Here is a 19812-nt window from a genome sequence, read left to right as displayed (position 1 = left end):
GTTCCATCTGTCAATCCGCCTTCATCATTTTTTCCACATTTTCTTATTCTTTATCCTCACCAGAGTTTGTACAAGTTATCATCAACTATTACATTATTACTAATGTAATAATAGTTATTCTAATGTAGATGTTTCATCATGATAGCTTCAGCTTTAGTGAAATAATTTCTTATGAATGCAGTTTTCTTCATCATCAAAATGCCATGACCACCACTGTTTTCATTGTTCTCATCTTCATCATCATAACATCCTCCTAATCACCATCTTCATATGTATCATCTTCATCATGATATTGTCCTTGTCATGGCCATCTTCATCATCTACAGTCACCATCCTTACCACTGTCCTCATTGTCTTATTTGCGGGTCCTTATTTTCAGCCTGCCCCTTCATTTCTACTCATTGTTTTGTACACTTTAAGCTTCTTTTTTTTTTTTTGTAAAAAAACGCAAGCTTTTTGTTTAATGTGTTACTTCGTGGTGATATTTTAAGCATATTAAGCATGTTCGTTATTCTTCAACGGTTCGAAGAATGCAGTGGAGAATGCGTCAAAGATGGCAAGCATGTAACCAAATGACATTTGTCTGTAGATGTCTGTATGTTCAACTGTCTGTTATACTCACTTTGTGTCAATGTAGTATTTATCCATCTGTGTGCACATAACGCTCAAAGGCAAACTCAACCCAAATCAATAGAATATCATAGTTTGAATAAAATCTAAATCGATAGAATATTATCAGAAATACTATTATCAGAAAATATATAGTTAATTACTGTAATTTCAAATCAAAACTTTGATTTTAACTTTTACAATAGTTATCCTGATTTGCTTGAACCCTTTTGCAATTGTGTTTGCAATTTAGAGGTATTTCCTGTTTGTTTGTTTTTTTGTTTGTTTTTTTAGGTTTCTATTACTATTTGCTAAATATGATTTCTAAATTCAAAAATCGGTACACTGTAAATATTTGGGTTGATTTCAGCCCGAAGTGTTTATATATCTGTTTGTTTGATTAAGGGTTTGATATTTTCCAAAAAATTATTCTCTAACATCTTACTATGAGAGACTATTTCATCTGTATTAAGTGTGGTAAATTAATTTTGCTGCCAGTTATCTAAAAATGCTCATAAAGATGTCGGTGTTGATGAGCTGGATGAAATAGTGGGATATAAGATGTGCACTGAAGCTTGTAATAGATCTTTCTATGAGTTAATTTAATGGGGAAAGTATACCTTGTTTGAGTCTGACCTCTCTTTTCTTCTTCCTCTCTTTTTTAGGATTACAACAAATCAAGTACACAGAGTTTAAGTGACACTGGATACTCTTCAGATGGGATCTCAAGCTCTCAAGGGGAAATTACGGGTCAGATCCTGGAAGAAGGAATCAAACTTAATGAAAGAGGTGCTTCCATCCCCTCGGAAATCACCAAGTTAGAGAGCTCCATGAAACCTCTGTTAGAGTCAAAGACTGCCTCAGATCAGAAGCATAGACCACATTCACTCTCTGTGGGACAGGGCAAGGACTATAGTCCTGACGATGATGCAGCAAGGGATGAATCAGAAGATGATCTCAGTTGTAAGCTTCGGCATGATTATGTAGAAGACAGTAGTGAAAGTGGTCTCTCACCATTGCCAGTAAGACAGAAGAAGTCACATAAAGATTTAACAGATGAAGAATACATGAGGAGACAAATTTTGGAAATGAGTGCTGACGAAGAGGAATTAGAAGAATATGGAAACCAGAAAACTAAAAAGGCACATAAAACCAGTGGGGATATGAGCAAAGAGAGACGACGCCTCTCACAACATTCCAACAGTTTTGAGGATGACACCAAGGTATCCGAGGGTGGTTATAAGGCAAACGAAGAGGAAGATGTTGTAATGGCTGGAGGTCTACGACGGTTTAAGACCATTGAGCTGAATAACACCAACAGCTACAACCGAGACATGGAGCTCAGTACTGAGCATGACTTACGAGAACCAGAGCTTGAGATGGAGAGTTTGACTGGTTCTCCAGAGGAGCGTTCAAAGGGAGAATATTCATCCACCCTACCTGCCACCACTCCCAGCTACACCTCTGGGACATCCCCAACATCTGTGTCATCCATGGAGGATGACAGTGACAGCAGCCCTAGTCGCAGGGCACGACTGGAGGAGGCAAAGCAGCAGAGGAAAGCTCGACATCGGTCCCATGGGCCACTGCTGCCTACTATTGAAGATTCATCTGAGGAGGACGAGCTGAGAGAGGAGGAAGAATTACTTAGAGAACAGGAGCAGATGAGAGATCTAGAGCAACAAAGGATCCGAAGTACTGCCCGAAAAACTAAGAGGGATAAAGAGGAGCTACGGGCACAGAGACGTAGAGAAAGGTCCAAGACTCCCCCCAGTAATCTCTCTCCTATTGAGGATGCATCACCAACAGAGGAACTGAGACAAGCTGCAGAGATGGAGGAGCTTCATAGATCATCATGTTCTGAATACTCACCTTCTATGGACTCAGAGGCAGAAGGTTTTGAGATGATTGGTGGAAAGCTTTACAAATCAGGAAATGAATTTAATCTTCCAACCTTCACATCACTCTACTCACCAACAGAAAAGACATCAGCAATGTCACCACCTGATAAAACATTAAAAAGCGCAGAGGAGGTCTATGAGGAGATGATGAAGAAAGCACAGCTCATGCAAAGGCAGGGACAACCAATTAATCAGCAGAAAGGTGCCTCTCAATCTGAAGGTAAACATCATCTTGAAGCTGGAACTGTCCTAACCCCTGGTTCAAGCCCAACACAAGTTACTGCACCAGTGTCCTTCTCCACAACTGGCAGTGATCCAAGAATTGCAGCCCAGCATCTATCAAAAGAAACTCAAAACAGGATGATGACACAAAGTGCCAAAATTGAAGGTGTTGTTGGAGTTGCCACAACCAAAGCCCAAGTGAGTCAGACTGCCACAACTCGACAGGCAAGTAGTACAGTGGCTGCTGGCAACAGAGGAGGCTCTCAGAGACCAACACAGGCAACACCTGACACTGGAACATCCTCACTATCCTCCAAAGTATTTTCCCTTTTCAAAGGTCCCAGCCCCCCAGTCTCTCCCACGAGTTCCCCAGCACAAAGCCCAACGCATACGCCATCTGTGCGACCCACAGTTGGAAGTGGCAGGCAACTGCCAACTTTGCCTGGTAGTCCTGCATCGGCCGCAGCATCCCATGGAGCTCAGACACCTCAGAGGGCAATTTCACCACGTCTTGTACGACAGCCATCCTCTCAAGATTCACCAGTGATGGTGATAACACTGGGTTCTGAAACAACTAGTCCTGCCAAACCACTTACTGTAAATTCTTCCACTTCCCCTTTGTCATCACCAACCCAGGTTAGTTGTAAAACACTGTATAGTTCTCAGCCCCCTTCAACAAGTTCCCCAACATTACCACAAATTAATCAATCCCAACAGCCTCTGAGACATTCTTCTCAGGTGGCTCAAAATGCTGAAAAAGTAAATGTTGGTATTAACGCTGTGACCACAACATCGCATCATCGTGGCTCAATGGAAAATATATCTCTTTGTAAAATATCAAATATTCCGGGGACTTCAATGGTTGTGGGTCAGGGCCAAACACATCAAAGTACTAATGTCGTAGATTTGAGAGCCCCAATGAGGTCTGCTCCAATTATAATGACAGACCAGGGGATGGACCTAACATCCCTTGCCTCTGATACAAGAAGATACTCATTAGGAACAGAGCAGCCATCTGGTAGACACACAGCAGTGCAGCCTCTTATTATGAACCTTAATGCGCAAGAGCAACCACACATATCCGTATCAACACCGACCACTGTTAGTGTTACAGTCGCAAGCTCAATGTTCATTTCCCAATCTAAGCAACCAGTCGTGTATGGGGATCCTTTGCAAAATCGTGTGGATCTGGGGCAGGGTGTTGGATCAGCTGTTTGTTTAACCCAGAGTAAGCCACAAATTACTGACCCCTCCATTCCCAAAATTGATGCCTGCTTGGAAAATCTGGGTCTACAACAGCAACAATTGCAATTACAGCAACAGAAGCTCCTGCAGCAGCAACAGCTTCTTGAACAGCAACTCCAGCAACACCAACAGCAATCCTCTTTTGCTCGTTACAATTTAGCTAATCAGGTTCAGCCACTGCTGATGAAAAAAGACCTTGTAGTTAGCCAGACCAGCAGTGCCCAGTCTGCCGTGACTGCTAGTGCCATACCTAGAGTATCACCCCTGGCTCCGCCATCAGCATCTGTGTCTCCTGCTTCTAATGTTACTCATGAAATGTATGGAGGAGTTGCCTTAGAGCTAAAAAACAAGCCGACTGTAATGAACCTGTCCACAGGTAAGCCACATGTTATGATGGTGCAACTTGATGAGAGTAACACATCACAAGCTGCCACAGTGACGCAGCTGGTAAAGCGAGAGGAACCTCCTCCCCCTCCTCAGGTCTTGGATCTTACTGGACAGATCAAGCCAGAGAACCAAGTGGCTTGTTGTGATGTTGTTTACAAATTGCCCTTTGCTGGTTCCTGTACAGGATCATTTACTCAGAAGCCAACCACAGTGTCCTCAGATAATAACCCTACCACTGAAACTTCTCATGCAGGTCATCCTCCTCTTCCACCCCACTACAGTGTCAGTCAACAACAACAACAACAGCCTCAAGTTACACAAAGCATGACAGAGGAACATAAACCATATCAACCAGCTATAGCCCCCTCAGGAAGAATACAGCCCTCTATGTCTGATACTAATCTGCCCTTGATGACTGATGCTGGTCACCATCAGAGTAATGTCCATGGGGGACTGGCAGTAGATCTGAGCACTATGAATCAGGCATACGACAGTGGATACCTTGGCATGGGAGCACAGTATGGTTCTTACACAGACTTACGTCACCAAGGAGATCTTGCAAACCCTTCGTTACCCCTGCGCCGATATGGCTCCATGTCAAATATCAGTTCTGACTATGCCTACAATTCACGCGATCTAGCAGCACCACAAGACCCCAATCTGGCTCAGTATAGTGCAACCACTGCAAGGGAGATCAGTCGCATGTGTGCAGCACTTAACTCAGTGGACCAGTTTGGGAGCCGGTATGGAAATAACCCTGAACTGGGACCCTACGGTGCTGGACGAGGTGGACCTTTAGCAAGGCTAAATCTCCAGCAAAGCTTGGCTTCTATAAGAGCAAATTTACTGTATGGACCAGATGGCAGACCAACAGCGAATGGCCAAACCTTAACAAATCTGATAAATGCAAGACAAGCAAGCATACGCGCCTTGTACCCTGCTGCTATGCGAGGAGGTGATGGCATGATATATTCCACCATAAACACTCCCATTGCCTCTACCTTGCCAATTACAACACAGCCTGCCCCTGTCATGCGCCCCATGCCTCGAGGAATTTACAGACCATACCCCACAGGTGTTACTGCTGTACCCTTGGCTAGTCTTACCAGGTTGCCTCAAGTGACTCCCAGGATGCCTCTGTCCACACAGGGACCATATTCATACCCACCTCCAAACCAGTATCCTATTTCAGCCACACTATCAGGAAGTGTGCCTGCAGTAAGCAGCACACAAATGGAAACTCCAATGTACCTTGGAAAGCCTTTGACAACAGTTGCTGCGCAAACTGCTGAAACCATTCCACCAACCCAACCTGCAGCACACATAGTAGCACCTAGTATATTAGCACCTGGTACACAAACCACAGTAGATCAGCAAATACATCCCAGTCAACTCAGCTCACAGAGTATTACATCCCTCTCTCAAGCTCAAGGCCAGTCTCCAACTGCCCAGCCAGTGCAAACTAAAATGCAGCCACAACAATTACCTACTCAAACTGAGCCTTTGTCTTTGACACAAATCCAGCCTCAAGTTCAACCGATCAGTCAGCCTCAAGCATTAGTTCTACCACAAGGCCAGTCACAGGCTGCAGCACACAGTACTGGCGTAGCATCAAGTCCCAAACTTTCTCCTCCCATGGATACACAGAAAGGTAAGGAAGATGAGAGACTCAGTCAGCAACAAGAGCATGTGCTACAGCTAGAGCGAGAGCGGGTTGAACTGGAAAAAATGCGTCAGATGCGACTACAAGAAGAGCTTGAAAGAGATCGTATGGAGCTTCATCGTCACAGAGAAAAAGAACAGCTACTTGTCCAGCGTGAGATTCAAGAACTGCAGACAATTAAACAGCAAGTCATACAACAACAGCAAGCCGAGCGCGAAACACAACTCATTATGCAAAGAGAGCAACTGGCCCAGCAGAGAATGCAGCTTGAGCAAATTCAGTCTCTGCAGCATCAGCTCCAGCAGCAGCTGGAGGAACAAAAAAGGCAAAAAACTGCAGCAGTTGAGGCAGCAGCGGCTGCGGCGGCCGCTGAGGCTGCTGCTGCATCAGCTGCAGCGGCAGCGGCAGCAACATCTGCCCAGGGTGCTATACAAGGTGTAGTTGTTGGAGGAGGGACCCCTCAAGGGTTCATTATCTGTGATCAGAGTGGTAGAGTTATTCAACAAGATGGACAGAGTGTTCAGTTTTGGCAGGATGGACAAATGGTCCAAGCCATGGTGGCTGCTCGACCAATTCATAGTTCTGCCTCTGAAATGTCTTTGAGAAGCAGTGACAAACAGTCTGATTCCAAGGTTATGAAAAAGCAGAATTCCATGCCTCGGCTGAGGGACGGCACAGAGGAGGACTCTGTGAAAAGGATTACGGATAGCTGTGTGCAAACAGATGATGAAGATGGAGAGGACAGATTCATGAATAGGCGCAGGAGAACCAGGCGTATTGCCGACTGCAGTGTGCAGACGGATGAGGAAGACCAGGCTGAATGGGAACAACAGCCAGTAAGGCGCAGGAGGTCACGTGTATCCAAGCACTCTGAATCCAGTGGTGAGGCTAAATCTGAGGCATCATCAAAAGTGGCTTCTGCAAGTATTGCTATTCAGACAACAAATGATTCATCATGCCAGACAGAGCCAGACCAATTAGGCAGGGTTTCGCCTGCAATACACATTACAATGGCAGAGACTTCAAAAGTTGACCTTTTGCATTACATAGCAGCTCCTGAAAGGACCCACAAAGGAGAGAGTCTTGCCTGCCAGACAGAACCAGAGTCTCATTCTCAAGGCGTGGTCGCACCTCAGCTGAGTGTCCCTACAACTATCAGTCCCTACTCGACAAGTCTGCATATAGTAGGTTCAAACACATCTGACCCAACGTCTCCTAGACTCCAAGGAGTTGCTAAGTTTGAGAGGAGGAAACCAGACCCCCTTGAAATTGGCTATCAGCAGCAACAAAATGAGTCTCCATCTCGCCAGGCCCCCAAATCTCCTCAAGTACTATACTCCCCTGTATCTCCACTGTCTCCTCATCGTATGTTAGAGACGACATTTGCCTCCCAAGAGAAGCTTAACAAGGCCCACGTTACCCCACAGCAGAAGGCTTTTACTGCTGAATCACCTCAACGCCACCAGACTCTACCAAGACCCATAAAAAGTGTTCAGCGCTCTATGTCGGATCCCAAGCCTCTCAGCCCTACATCAGAAGACCCTGGCAAGAACCGGTTCTCCCCGTATCATCAGCAAGCTTTGTCTAACAGTCAGGTATGAAATCACATTTTGTCAATTATTTTAAAATAAATTAAACATATTTAGCATCATGTATTCAGAGGGAAGACCTGTTTTTAGAAATGTAGATGTTCATTTAATGAAGCAGGTGTTATTTGAAGAAATAATAAGATATAAATAGAGGACTTTTTGATTCAGATTTGTTTTGTTCAGTGTCCAAAAGGCAGACTGCTTTTTTGAATGGTAAAACTAGTCACTCCATAGTCAATGAGTGAAAAGGTGAAATATATACAGTATATATGCAGGGTGCTTTGTGTTGACATAGAAAATCACACAGGATCTGGCACAGTGAAAGTGACAGAATGTTCCCATACAAGCAGCTGGTCATGCCAGAAACCACAAAAGCTTTTTCTGCTGTATCTCCTCGCTCACCTCCCTCCTTTATACTCCTTTACTCTCTCTCTCTTTCTCTCTCTCTCTCTCTCTCTCTCTCTCTCTCTCTCTCTCTCTCTCTCACACACACTCTCTCTCTCTCTCTCTCTCTCTCTCTCTCTCACACACACACACACACACAATCTGATTTCATGTCTTCTATATCTGGCAAACCCTAAAGTGTTGCCACAGGGATACACAGTGTAGAGGAATCCTGGTGCTTCTTTGCTGTCTTCTTGATTGTTAGCAGCTGGTCAAAGTAAATTAGCTGATGTTGCTCTGCACTTAGACTAAAATTAGTCTGAGAAGATGGTTACACTTTTATACCTCTAATCTTTAGTCTTAGCGTTTAATACATGATTCTTTGTGGATACTTAACAAAATCATCATGGATCTACCCAACACAACTATGTTGTAAGTTTTAAGTAAGATGTCTTTTTAAATTGTGTTTTTATTTGTTGTTTTTGAATGTTCTTACCTGCATGTTACAGAATACTAATGCAATGTGAAAAAGACTAGACACTGTGGATGCCTGATCAAAGGGGTAAATTACCATATTTGTGAAGATACTGCAAACTGAAAAGAAATCAAAATCAACTGCTTCCTTTTACTCTTGTGTTCCTCGCAATTAAAAAATAAGTTTTACCATTTTATGCTGATTTATACATTTAGTGAGCTGTTCAGAAACATTATGCTCAGTATTTTATTTTGAACACAAATCATGACATTGACAAATTTAGATATAAATTAAAAGAAATGCTGTGTGGTTACACCGATGTATTTGACGGAAGCTTCTGATTTATCATAGGAACAATGTGGAGATTACTGTTAAAATGAGAAACATGATTACTGTAGCCTTAAGTGTCAATATTGTATTGTGTGTGAATGGTGCTTTTCACGGCTAAACATTTTACTTGACATTGTTAATCTGGCATGAAACGAGAAATGTCACTTGGTGACTTCAGTGGAACAACATTTCAGTCAATATAATGAAATGAAACTATTGTAGCAAACACTAATAAAATAATTGATGCCAGGTAATCTGACAACATATTTATCTCAATAGTTCTTCACTTCGGTCTAGCGATGAAGACATGTGCGTGAGTGCCTAGTGTACACTAATGAGTTTAATTTACATAAACATATTCTGTTTATAGCTCAGTGTTTGCTGATGTGTCTCTGTCTCTCTTGGCAGATGGCCTCCCTGCAGCAGCAGCAGAATTCTCTGATGAGGAAAGTAAAGAGGACTCTCCCCAGCCCCCCTCCAGAGGAAGCTCCACTTCCCATTGTTACTCCAGCACAAATGTACAGCTCTCCCGGCATGCACCAGAGGGTCCTTCCAAGACCAGGCCAAGGAGTCACCAAGGCTGGTCTGTTGAGTGAGCTAAAAGCTGTGGAACAAGAGTCGTCGAAGCTCCGTAAACAGCAGGCCGAACTAGAGGAAGAAGAAAAAGAGATAGATGCCAAGCTGCGTTATTTGGAACTGGGCATCACACAACGCAAGGAGACAATGGTGAAGGAGAGGGAGAGAAGAGAGTTGGCTTACCTGCGATGCATGGGTGATGCCCGAGATTACATGTCAGACAGTGAGCTCAATAACCTCAGGATGGCAGCCGCGACTGGAACTTTTGATGCGAACGGTTTGCTGACAAGGCCCAGTACTGCACCCCTGAGTCAGTTTTCTAATGACCTGAATCCAACCCCGCAATATCCCTCAACTTCATCCTATATGGCGTATCCATACCCTCAAAGTCAACCATCGACACAGCAGCCAGGTCCTGCTTATCAACAGATAGGTTTCCAACCTCCTCAGTACCCTTCGTCCTCTGCACCTCAGCCAGGAACATTCCAGCCCCATCCCCCACCAGGCCCTGGCTACCAAAACCAGGGAACCTATTCCTCCCGCATTTATTCCCAGTCCTCCTATCAGACAGATATTGGCATGCAGCAGCATGGCCATCAAGGCTTCCATTCACCTGCTCAGCCTATGCCAGGTCAGACTCTTCCTTACCCCAGCCACAGTTCTTACCAACCTGGCCTCTCATACCAGCCCCAGGCAGAAATCCTTACAGTCCATCAAAGACCAAGGCAAACTTCTTTGGCTGACCTTGAACAAAAACTCCCCACCAACTATGAGGTTATTAGCAACCCAGCAGTGTCAGTGGCCACATCAGCTCCAGATACCAACTTTGGTTCACCCTATAGCAATGCATATGGACCATACCGTGCCCCTGAGCCTGGCCTGACTCATTCTGTGGACAGCCCAACCTCTGCTTATGCTTCAGATGGTCTCTACACCTCTAACCTGGAGCAGAATATTCCTAGGAACTATGTCATGATTGATGACATCAGTGAGTTGACTAAAGACAACACTAGCCAACCCACTGATGCCCTTGGTCATCCTGTTGGGGGACGATATCGAAGTGAGAATGGCCCTGCACGTGGCAGTGCCTACGGTAGGCCTGAAGATGAACCCGTTGATGCCTATGGCAGGCCTACAGGCTCAGCAGGTTACCAGAGCACTGTGGACAGTCGCACAAGCACCACTGTAAGTGGAGGTTCTTCTTATTACTATGATGACTATAAACACACATCACGGAGCAGCTCTGGTAGCCACAAACTCACACCCAAGAATCTTGCCCCTGCCGTAGTCTCCTCTAAACGTAGTAAGCACAGGAAGCAGGGAATGGAGCAGAAGATTTCAAAATTCTCCCCTATTGAGGAAGCCCGGGATGTGGAGTCTGACCTTGCCTCTTATACAATGACAACATCAACAGGGGGATCTTGTACAGTTGTGTCCAGATCTAAGAAGCTTCAGGATGATGTCACCTATGGGATGAAGAAAAATGCATATGACCAGCAAAAATATTATGGCACTAGTCGCGAGGGTCTTGAGGAAGAGGACCGCATGTACAGTTCTGGTAGGTCAAGATCAACAGGATATGGTATGGACAAGATTTCCTCCAGAGATGCCTCAGGTCATCGGAGTAAATCATATGAAAGAGACGCCATGGAAAGATCTCAGAGAACCAGTCGCAGTGGACGGCCCCCCATGCGCACCCAGAATTCAGAAGAGGAGAGCCCACTGAGTCCCGTTGGGAAGCCTGTAGGTATGGGAAGAACCTCTGGTATACCAGAGGCCCATGATGTGAGAAACCAGTACGGCTCCAGCCATTCGCTGCCAGACGTGCAGGACCACCACAAGAAAGACTTACCCAGAAGTCATGTCTACAAACCAGATGACCCTTATCTTGTAGATGACATGCACTGTGCTGTTTCTGACAGTGAAGGTAACTGGTGCTGAATTATTTGTGCTGTATTTTGTTCCTCACACCTTAAAGTGTGCTGAAAAGACTGCATGCCACTTGTGGAAAAGACCGCCTTTATTTTGTTTGTGTTGTCTTTTTTTTAGAGAATTTTCCCTTTGATACATGAAGCCAAAAAGTTGTATATTTGTTTTGCATGCATCGCTGTTAAGAGTGAGTGGAGAAGGGAACTCTTCCGTTTTTTGTTTTTTTTTATTCATTTTTTTCTGTTGGATTCCCCACAAATCTGCATGGAATGAGGAGCATGTTTTCCTAATTATTTTGCATGGCATCCATCTGCATGCTGCGTCTCTGACAATATAAACCCAATTGACTGATAATGTTTGTATTGGTTTTTAAAAAGCCTATCATTTGGGCCAAGAGGAGACTGACTGGTTTGAGAAGCCTCGGGAAGCCCGTTCTGATCGCTCAAGACATCATGGAAGTGGGGGTCACTCATCCACAGGCAGACGTAGTAAACACACCTACCATGATTATGATGAGCCTCCGGAAGAATATGGTCCACAGGATGAGTACAACCAACAACGTCCCTCCTCCTCCACATCACGGGACCATCGTCACCATGGCAGCAGCTCAGGCAGGCACAGCTCTTCTCGCCACTCGGCAGAAGACCCCAGGGCCTCACGTTCTTCCAGGACGCATCCCAAAGACCCATCTGGCCGTTCTGAGGGCAGAGGCTCGTCGTCTGCACAAAGAAGGAGTGCTTCAGACTCCCGTTCTGCCCAGGGAAGCCCTCGGAACTCAGGAGACTTCTCTCGTGACTCAGCCTCTGGACATCATCATGGCACTGGGGGAAGGGGCCAGAGACCACAAGGGGATCGTGCAACAGCCAGGAGACAGGATCCATCTGCAGCAGGTCCTAAACCTCAGCAACAGCAGCCCCCACAGGGTCATTCCGGGCAACAGCGGTCCAGTGGCCAGGGTCAGTCTGGGAGACATCCAGGCTCTGAAACCCTTGAGGGTTCCCAACAGGGCCAGCAACAGCATCCGCAGTCTGCACAGCAGCAGCCGCAGCCGCAGCAGCAGCAGCAGCAGCAGCAGCAGCAGCAGCAGCATCAGCAGCAGCATCAGCAGCAGCAGCAACAGCAACCACTGCAGCATGGTCAGACCCCTCAGAGCAGCCACCCCACATCAACTACAGCAGGAGCTGGTCCACCACAGCAGCAGCCAAAATCTGGCCAAGGCCCACCACAGGGACGCCAGGCAGGAGCAGGGGCTGCTGCTGGGCAGCCACCAACAGCGGTAAATAGACCTAAACCTGGTTTTACTTATCCTACATTCAGTAGGTATTTTTGCTGTTGTTTAAATATTTTTCCAAAGCCTGGTATCAGTCAGTTCTAGCCTTTAATGCCATTGCTACAATAAATGCCACCTACTGGAAAGCAAGATTTACACAAAACTTTGCCCTAATGCAATGTTTGTCTTGAATTTCTGGCAGGCAAAAATGGATGCCACACCTGCAGCAGCTGCACCAGGAATGAAACCTACAACAGGAATCCCAACAGCACCTCAGCCTACCAAAATAGCCACGCCCCCTCTAACAGGCATTGGTAAACCCAAGTTCAACTATTAATAAAGACCACATAACCACATAACCACAGGTGAACAACGACAATTGTGATGGTTACTTTGTGTTATTTGCAGGCTCCAAGGCCGCCCCTGTTGGGATCGGTAGCAAACCAGGAGGCATAGGTAGTGCTGCAGCTGGCCAGCCTCCCGCTGAAGGGGAAAATGTTATTACCAAAATCCTTCAAGGAGGGGCAGCAGAGCAGGCGGGAAAACTGGGAGATGGTACAGTCACGAATTAATAAATGTTTGATAGAGCTCTTTTTGGTTTAGCTGAAGTTTTATTAATGTTGTTTAGTCTGTGTTTTAGTATCTCAGTGGGTGTTTCAGTGTTTGGGATTGTTTCCTCATGTTTGCTCTTTTGTCATCCTTGTAGCTTTGTCTGGCCTTGGGAAGAAGTTCACTTCATTTTGGTGAACTGAAGAAAGGTGAGTGAAATTAGAGTTTTTAAATAAGAGAGTTACTGGCATACCCCATCTTTTAGTTTTTCAAAGTATTGCTTTCGGGATGCCAAGAACAGATGGCAGCCAAAAACTACATAATGCTTTTTTTGATAAATAGCTGTGCTTATTGCTTCACTAGTTTATTTAGAATTAACTTTTATTTTGCAGACATACAGAGCTGACTTGAGCGGGATTGGTTGCTTTGTACTGGAAAACCTATGAAACTGCATTGAATACATTTTACATAAGAGATGAAATAAATGGCAAGCGATCCTGAGTGCATCAGTGAGTATGGATTCTATTGTTTTTTTTTTGTTGTTGTTGTTTTTCTTACTGAGAGTGTTAAAGTCTTATTAAATATTGTGTCACCTGCCCCGCTGAGCAGTGAACATTTAATTATGTCTCCATTCGCTTTTGTGACATTCGTATCCTGTGAAACTGATGCAGCAACTTGTTAAACAGTTGATCACTTCTGATTCATTCAGCTTTACCTCATTAGTTTAGTTTTATTTGGTACACTGGCATAACAAGCCACAAAAACATAAAAAAAAATGCTGTTGCTTTGTGATTAATGGTTTAAGTGGTCTATCGGCTGTATTTTTACATAGATTAGCATAGGCCATGCCTGCATAATGAGAAGACTCAAGTGAAGTGATGACTCATTAAATGCTGTGATTGTACATTTGAACCTGATTGTTGTACCTTTCCCATACCCCAAATTACCGAACAGAGCTGGAATCAAAGGATGCCTTGTCAGCACTGAATTCCCCAGACATGGGTACACGACTGTGAAGTGAATTAAATAAGGGTGATCGCTTCGTCAGCGCAGACATGAGCAGAGGCCTGAAGAGGGCTGAAAGTAAGTGGATGCTTTGAAAGAACTACAGTCCCAGAATGATGATTGTGGAGACCTCATTAGGCAAACACTAAGTAAATACAGCTTTTTTTTTTTTGGTTTTCACAAGTTGTCTTTTTGTTTATTTTTGTGTTTTTCTCATTAGTTCACTGTTGCATCAGGCCAGGTATTTAAAGTCACAGTCCACTTGAACTTTGCACTGCAGAGGTGAGAGGCCAAAGCCAAGAATAAAGGAGGTCAGCACCAGTATGGTTTACCTTCTGAGTCTACACACCTCGCAGTAATCTCGGCCAAGCGCACCGGGCTATAATTAGCCCAAGAAAGCTAACCGTGGCTCTGCTTTAATGTCACACACACAAAGACACAGAGAGACAAGAGCGCACGAAGCCACACAGAATCATGACTCATGTTAAGCATCGTTCATTACACGCTAGAATGGGCTAATGAACTAATTCTGCTCAATGGAGCACAGAAGTGCAAATAAAGCGGATTTCAATGCGCTTTCTTCGGCTCCCGTCAGAACACATGCTGTGACTTGTGTGGAGGAAGTTGAAGCGCATTTGGATGAAATGCATTCAGCTGTCCCTCTGTCTACGGTGACATTTAGATTAATATCAGCAGTCATGTAAATCATTTCCCTCTGTGGCTTGTCAGAGGATTCAGGGGGGAAATGTAGAGATAAACCAGACACAGTGGCTCAGTGGATTACTGCCGGTACCAGCAGGGCTGTGATAGGCCGGAGTATCCTGTGAAGTAGGAGGGGATGGGCTGACTGAGCTGTGACATGATCATAGCAGAAGGCTTTGCTCCATGTTAGTATGTGGTATCATGGCTTTTATAAAACATATAGAATTTGTAAAGGTTTTATAATGTCTTTTAATCTTTTCTGTTTTTGTTGTTATTCATATTGGTTTACTTCATATAACAGTATTAACTCTGTGATTAAATCTATTCTGGTAAATTTGATGTTGTACATTTGCAATGAATAAATTTTTGCCAACGTTCACATCTGGACTGTCTTTGTTTCAGGAGGGCAGTGGTCAGTAATGAGGATGTGATGAACTGGGGAGAGGGGGATGGGGGACTCGAGTCCTACTTCCCCTCCTCTTGTAGAGAAACCCTCCTGGGATCTGTGGGACTGTGAAAGCCTCGTTAACTGAGGCAGGTGGATATCATCGAAGAAATTCAGCAGGTTTTTCCAAGCACGCCCCCCACCCCACCCCTTTGAAACAGCTCAATAAAGGAAGCCTCAGAACGCCCTCTACAGGGATTTTAAAGCGACGCGACTCATGTCTGAGGAGTTCTCATCTCGCAGGGATATTTGATTCTACACTGATGCCTTTGGATTGAAAAAAAAAGAAGAAGAAAAATTAGGTTTCATAGGTTTTCCTTGTACCAAAGAGACTGATCTTAGCCCACAATGACACCGCATACCTGGAGTAGACGAGGCGTATCACGGCAATGACAACCAACTTGATGACTCCACTATAATCCTTGAATGCTTGGTTCCTCTGATCTCTACAGTACATTCCAGTATAGGGAATTTGACCCTTTCTTTGAATGTGTTTTCCTTTTTCCCGCTTTTTGTTGCAATGTCTACAGAATGCATTGTGTTAAACGTGGACATGAGAATGCACGCACAAATGAAAAACTGAAGAAAAGAAAAAAAAAAAAAGCCCATATCAGTACCTTTTCACCACCTATAAGATGCCGCTAGTCATTAGCTGTAGGTTTTTAGGGAAGGGAATTACTACCAGTGTGCCCACAAGTGTGAGATTCTTCACACGGATGAGAGGACCAAACGAAAGAGTGGCCACGGCTCTTTATTAGCCATCGCAAAGCCATCGTTATAGTCAGCTCCAGAGCCTTCTGGGACTTTATCCTTTTTATTGATTTGTCTCATCTTTTAGTTTCTTTTCATTTTTTGCCTGATATTCACTGAATGGAAGAGCCTTATTCAGTACATGTTTTTACTTGTATACCTCATTTGTTTTAAAAAACGTCCATATCATCATGCATTTCTTTTTACACTGTATACTATTGTATGTACATAAAACAAATCAGAGATCTAATTATGTAAATTTGTCATTTGTGTATTTAATGAATCACTTTCCAGTGACTTTCTGTTTTTTTGTTGTTACGTGTTTTTCTTTGGTAAAACTTTATATTTTTCACTTTTTATTTGTTGGAATCTCTGTTTTCTTGCATCGAATAATTTGCTTATTGATTTTTTAAAAGCAATAGCATGCAGAAAATGGTATATAGCACAATGGTATAAATGTTGTTTAAATTAGTGATGGGAAATATCAAACACTTCTGTCAATAAATAGCTGTAATCCAATTTGTCAGAGGGTTTACAAAACACACAGTACCGTGTACAGACATGCATGATATGTGCAGATGCATAAGAGCATGCGGACAGGTACGAACACACTCACACAGACACACTCTCTCTTTATCTCTTGCAAATATGTACACTTACGCATACCGTACACGTGACACACTTTGCATCCTAGTTACACATCAGAGCCAAGGTTAATTGAGTTCTCACCTACCAGACCTGACAGCCTCCTGCTGATAGATGAGGTTACAATCCACGAACAAGATAATCTCACTAACAAGCTGGGCCCACTGCCTCTATTTGTGCAAACACACACATGCATACAGATACAAGAGAGGACGAAAGCAATTATCAATTCAAATGTTCTATGCAATGACTCATTTTGAACCTGGAAGTGATTCAGCCTAAAAAAAAAAGAAAAAAAAAAAAAAGCGTTTATTATCATCATTGTACTCACGAGAAAAAAATACTGAATTATGAACGAAAATAGTAAAAAAGAAAAAAAAAGAGAGAGGTACTGAAAATGTTTTTACTTAGCAACTTGTCTGTATGAATTTGAATATTGAATATTGAACTAGAATTGTTTTTATTTTCGTGGCATGTTTTGATCCCTCACTCCCCGCACGGGGGGGAACTTGTTGCCAAAGGGTAAACTGTGTAGACTGTCGGTTTTGAATGTCCACCATCATGTTGCTTTGAAGCATGGGTTTGCTTGGCTTTGTCTGGCTGTTTGTAAGCCCTCATTCGGTTTTTGTGCGTTTTGGCTGACCTGGGCTCCTCAGTGTTTGGCTTGCAGTGACTGTCTGTGCTGCTATAAACCTGTGATACAGATGGTCAGCACTCCTCATTAATATGTGTCAATGTACATAGTGGGTGTCCGTGTAACCTGTGGGGTGAATGGAATGCTTCTATTGGATATTTCATTGTCGATTAACCCACTCAGCAGCGAAGCCATTGAAAAAGGTGCATGATTAGATCTTATATTCTTGGAAGTTGTACCTGAATTTAAAAAAGGTAAGGCATGATTTCACCGAGGTTCGCCTAACGAACCTTGACTTTCACTGGCCAATGTAGAGAATACTAATGAGTAAAACGTTCAGCCAGTCATTCACGAATCAGGGCATGTCATTCTGAAAGCACAAGCCTGACTGGTAGCGCTTACCGCTCGATGAATCGATGGGAGACGAAGGTTGTGCAACAGTGCCTCTAACTGAAGAGTGTAAGATCTGTATCAAAACGAGGCGCAGAGGCTATCTGGTCGATGTGAGGGGCATGAGACAAAACAGCCTTCGGTGCAGCCATCCGGAGTAGCAGAAAGACAGACAGACACATTCTCACATTCTTACTGTAAATACAAATTCATTCTTCTGTACAGCTTTTCAGTTTTGAGTACGGCTGTCATGTGCATCCCCATGCCGTATTTGTTGCCAACTTTTTGTGTATAAAAAGAATATTTATTATCACAATGAGGATGATGATGAAACTAATGATGATGACTATTATTATTATTATTATTATTACTGCATAAGCATAGTGTATGTGGCTGACTTGTATTGACTGTTTACAACAGTGGAACAAAACTTGTATTCAGAAACATATCCGGTCAGTGTAGAGTTTCTATACATATTGTATTTGTAAAACAAGAAGAAAAAAACCTCCTTGGCAATTGCGGCGTAAAGAATGCCTTTGTCAGACTACCAGGAGGTCTTCGGTTTGGTGGATATGATCTGCAAGGTGATGAAAGGGAAGCAGAGAAGGGGGGGGGGAAATGAAACAAAAACTCTGGAAAATGTCATTCACTGTTGTAAGTGCAATGGGCAAAATGTCAGTCGTGTATCCATTGTGAAACCTTGTGTTCTATTCAGTGTATTCCTGTAAACAGATAGAGTAAAAATTTTGGTGCATCATGTCAAGTAATGTGATTAATGAAAAATATTGACCCTGCAATTTCCAAACTGAGAAAAGAATAAAAAGAAAAGGAATATATTGTGACCGGTGTCTGCAGTCTCTGTGTGAGCGTGTGAGTCGCCGGTTTCCACTCGGTGCCGGTGAAGGCGCTTAGTTGGGAGTTCGGGAATAAGACCTCGAAGGCAACGAGACTGTTTCTCATGAGGCCGGGCTCTACGCGCCGAGGCAAGCGATGACTTATCCCAGTGTGGGTGGTGGAGAGGCAGAAGCAGAAGTGCGAGGAGAGAAGTGTTTGCCAACACGAAGGGAGAGCTGGAGGTGTGAGTGTGCGTGACTGAGTCCGAATGCGAGTGTGTCAGAAGAAGCAACAGAAAATACTTTCTGCTGTTGCTCACTTATATCTTTGCCTTGTATTGTCCGTACAAATAACGATTGTGTGATCAAAGCATTGATTTTAAGTTGCAGCGTTCTCATGTTTGGTTTTTTTGAGTCTTTTGTGTGAAGATACATACAACATAAAGTACTTGTTGATAGAGTTGCAACAGGAACTGAAATTGCAGTTTGAAGGAAGCATGAAAAAGACTGTTGATAAGTTTGATTGACGTGGATCGTGTCCTAAGCATCAGGGGTTCTGATCATCTGCATGAAGCGGTGTTGGGCTCCCTTCTGCACCAGCTGAAAATTCTCATAATAGTGCAATAGTTAAGTCCAGCTTCTTCTTCTTTTCCTTTCAGCTGTTCCCTTCAGGAGTCGCCACAGCAAATCACCTGCTTCCATCTCGCCCTATCCTCTGTATCCTCTTCTCTCACACCAACTACCTTCATCTCCTCCTTCACTACATCCTTAAACCTCCTCTTTGGTCTTCCTCTAGACCTCCTGCCTGGCAGCTCTAACCTCAGCATCCTCCTCTGAACACGTCCAAACCGCCTCAACCTGGCCTCTCCAGCTTTATCTCACATCTAATGTACTCATTCCTGATCCTGTCCATCCTGGTTATGCCCAGAGAAAACCTCAACACCTTCAGCTCTGCTACCTCCACCTCTTCCTCCTGTCTTTCCCTTAAAGCTGGTCTCACCGCTGTCCTGAATCTTTCATTCTTGCTGCTACTCTTTTATCACCCAACACACCTGATACCTTTCAGAATATCTTAAATCCCTACCATCTCTTCTCACTTCTTCTGTCAAAGGTGTGTCTCCTGCTCTGCAAACAAATAGGCTTTCCCTCTTATGTTAAATTGTTTTGCTTCGTCCTCCTGTGCAGTATTCATTTCACTTGGCCGCTTACGTACTCACTCCATGAAGATGTTCTAAGCGTTTATCGCATCCGTTCTCCTGTAGTCTGCCTCGTATGTGTG

The 19812-nt window shown here is 44.0% G+C and overlaps 1 protein-coding gene across 1 annotated transcript in view; it reads left to right on the top strand.

The window, feature by feature from the left end:
• The window catches only part of bsnb (bassoon (presynaptic cytomatrix protein) b), a gene marked incomplete at its 5' end in the record, with an annotated part of 61318 nt that extends 47852 nt beyond the window's left edge, over positions 1 to 13466 (top strand). Inside the window, 6 exons of the mRNA XM_084542960.1 lie at positions 1275 to 7622; positions 9214 to 11308; positions 11688 to 12586; positions 12783 to 12894; positions 12989 to 13135; positions 13287 to 13466. Coding sequence (XP_084399086.1) covers positions 1275 to 7622; positions 9214 to 11308; positions 11688 to 12586; positions 12783 to 12894; positions 12989 to 13135; positions 13287 to 13327 — 9642 coding nt within the window. The 3' untranslated portion in view covers positions 13328 to 13466. The remainder of the gene's footprint in view (positions 1 to 1274; positions 7623 to 9213; positions 11309 to 11687; positions 12587 to 12782; positions 12895 to 12988; positions 13136 to 13286) is intronic.
• Positions 13467 to 19812: the final 6346 nt, after the last annotated feature.

The sequence above is a fragment of the Chelon labrosus genome (assembly GCF_963514085.1).
Source record: "Chelon labrosus genome assembly, chromosome: 4".
Taxonomy (NCBI): Eukaryota; Metazoa; Chordata; class Actinopteri; order Mugiliformes; family Mugilidae; genus Chelon; species Chelon labrosus.
Note: the sequence above shows the minus strand (reverse complement) of the source record. Positions and strands in the feature narration are given on the sequence as shown.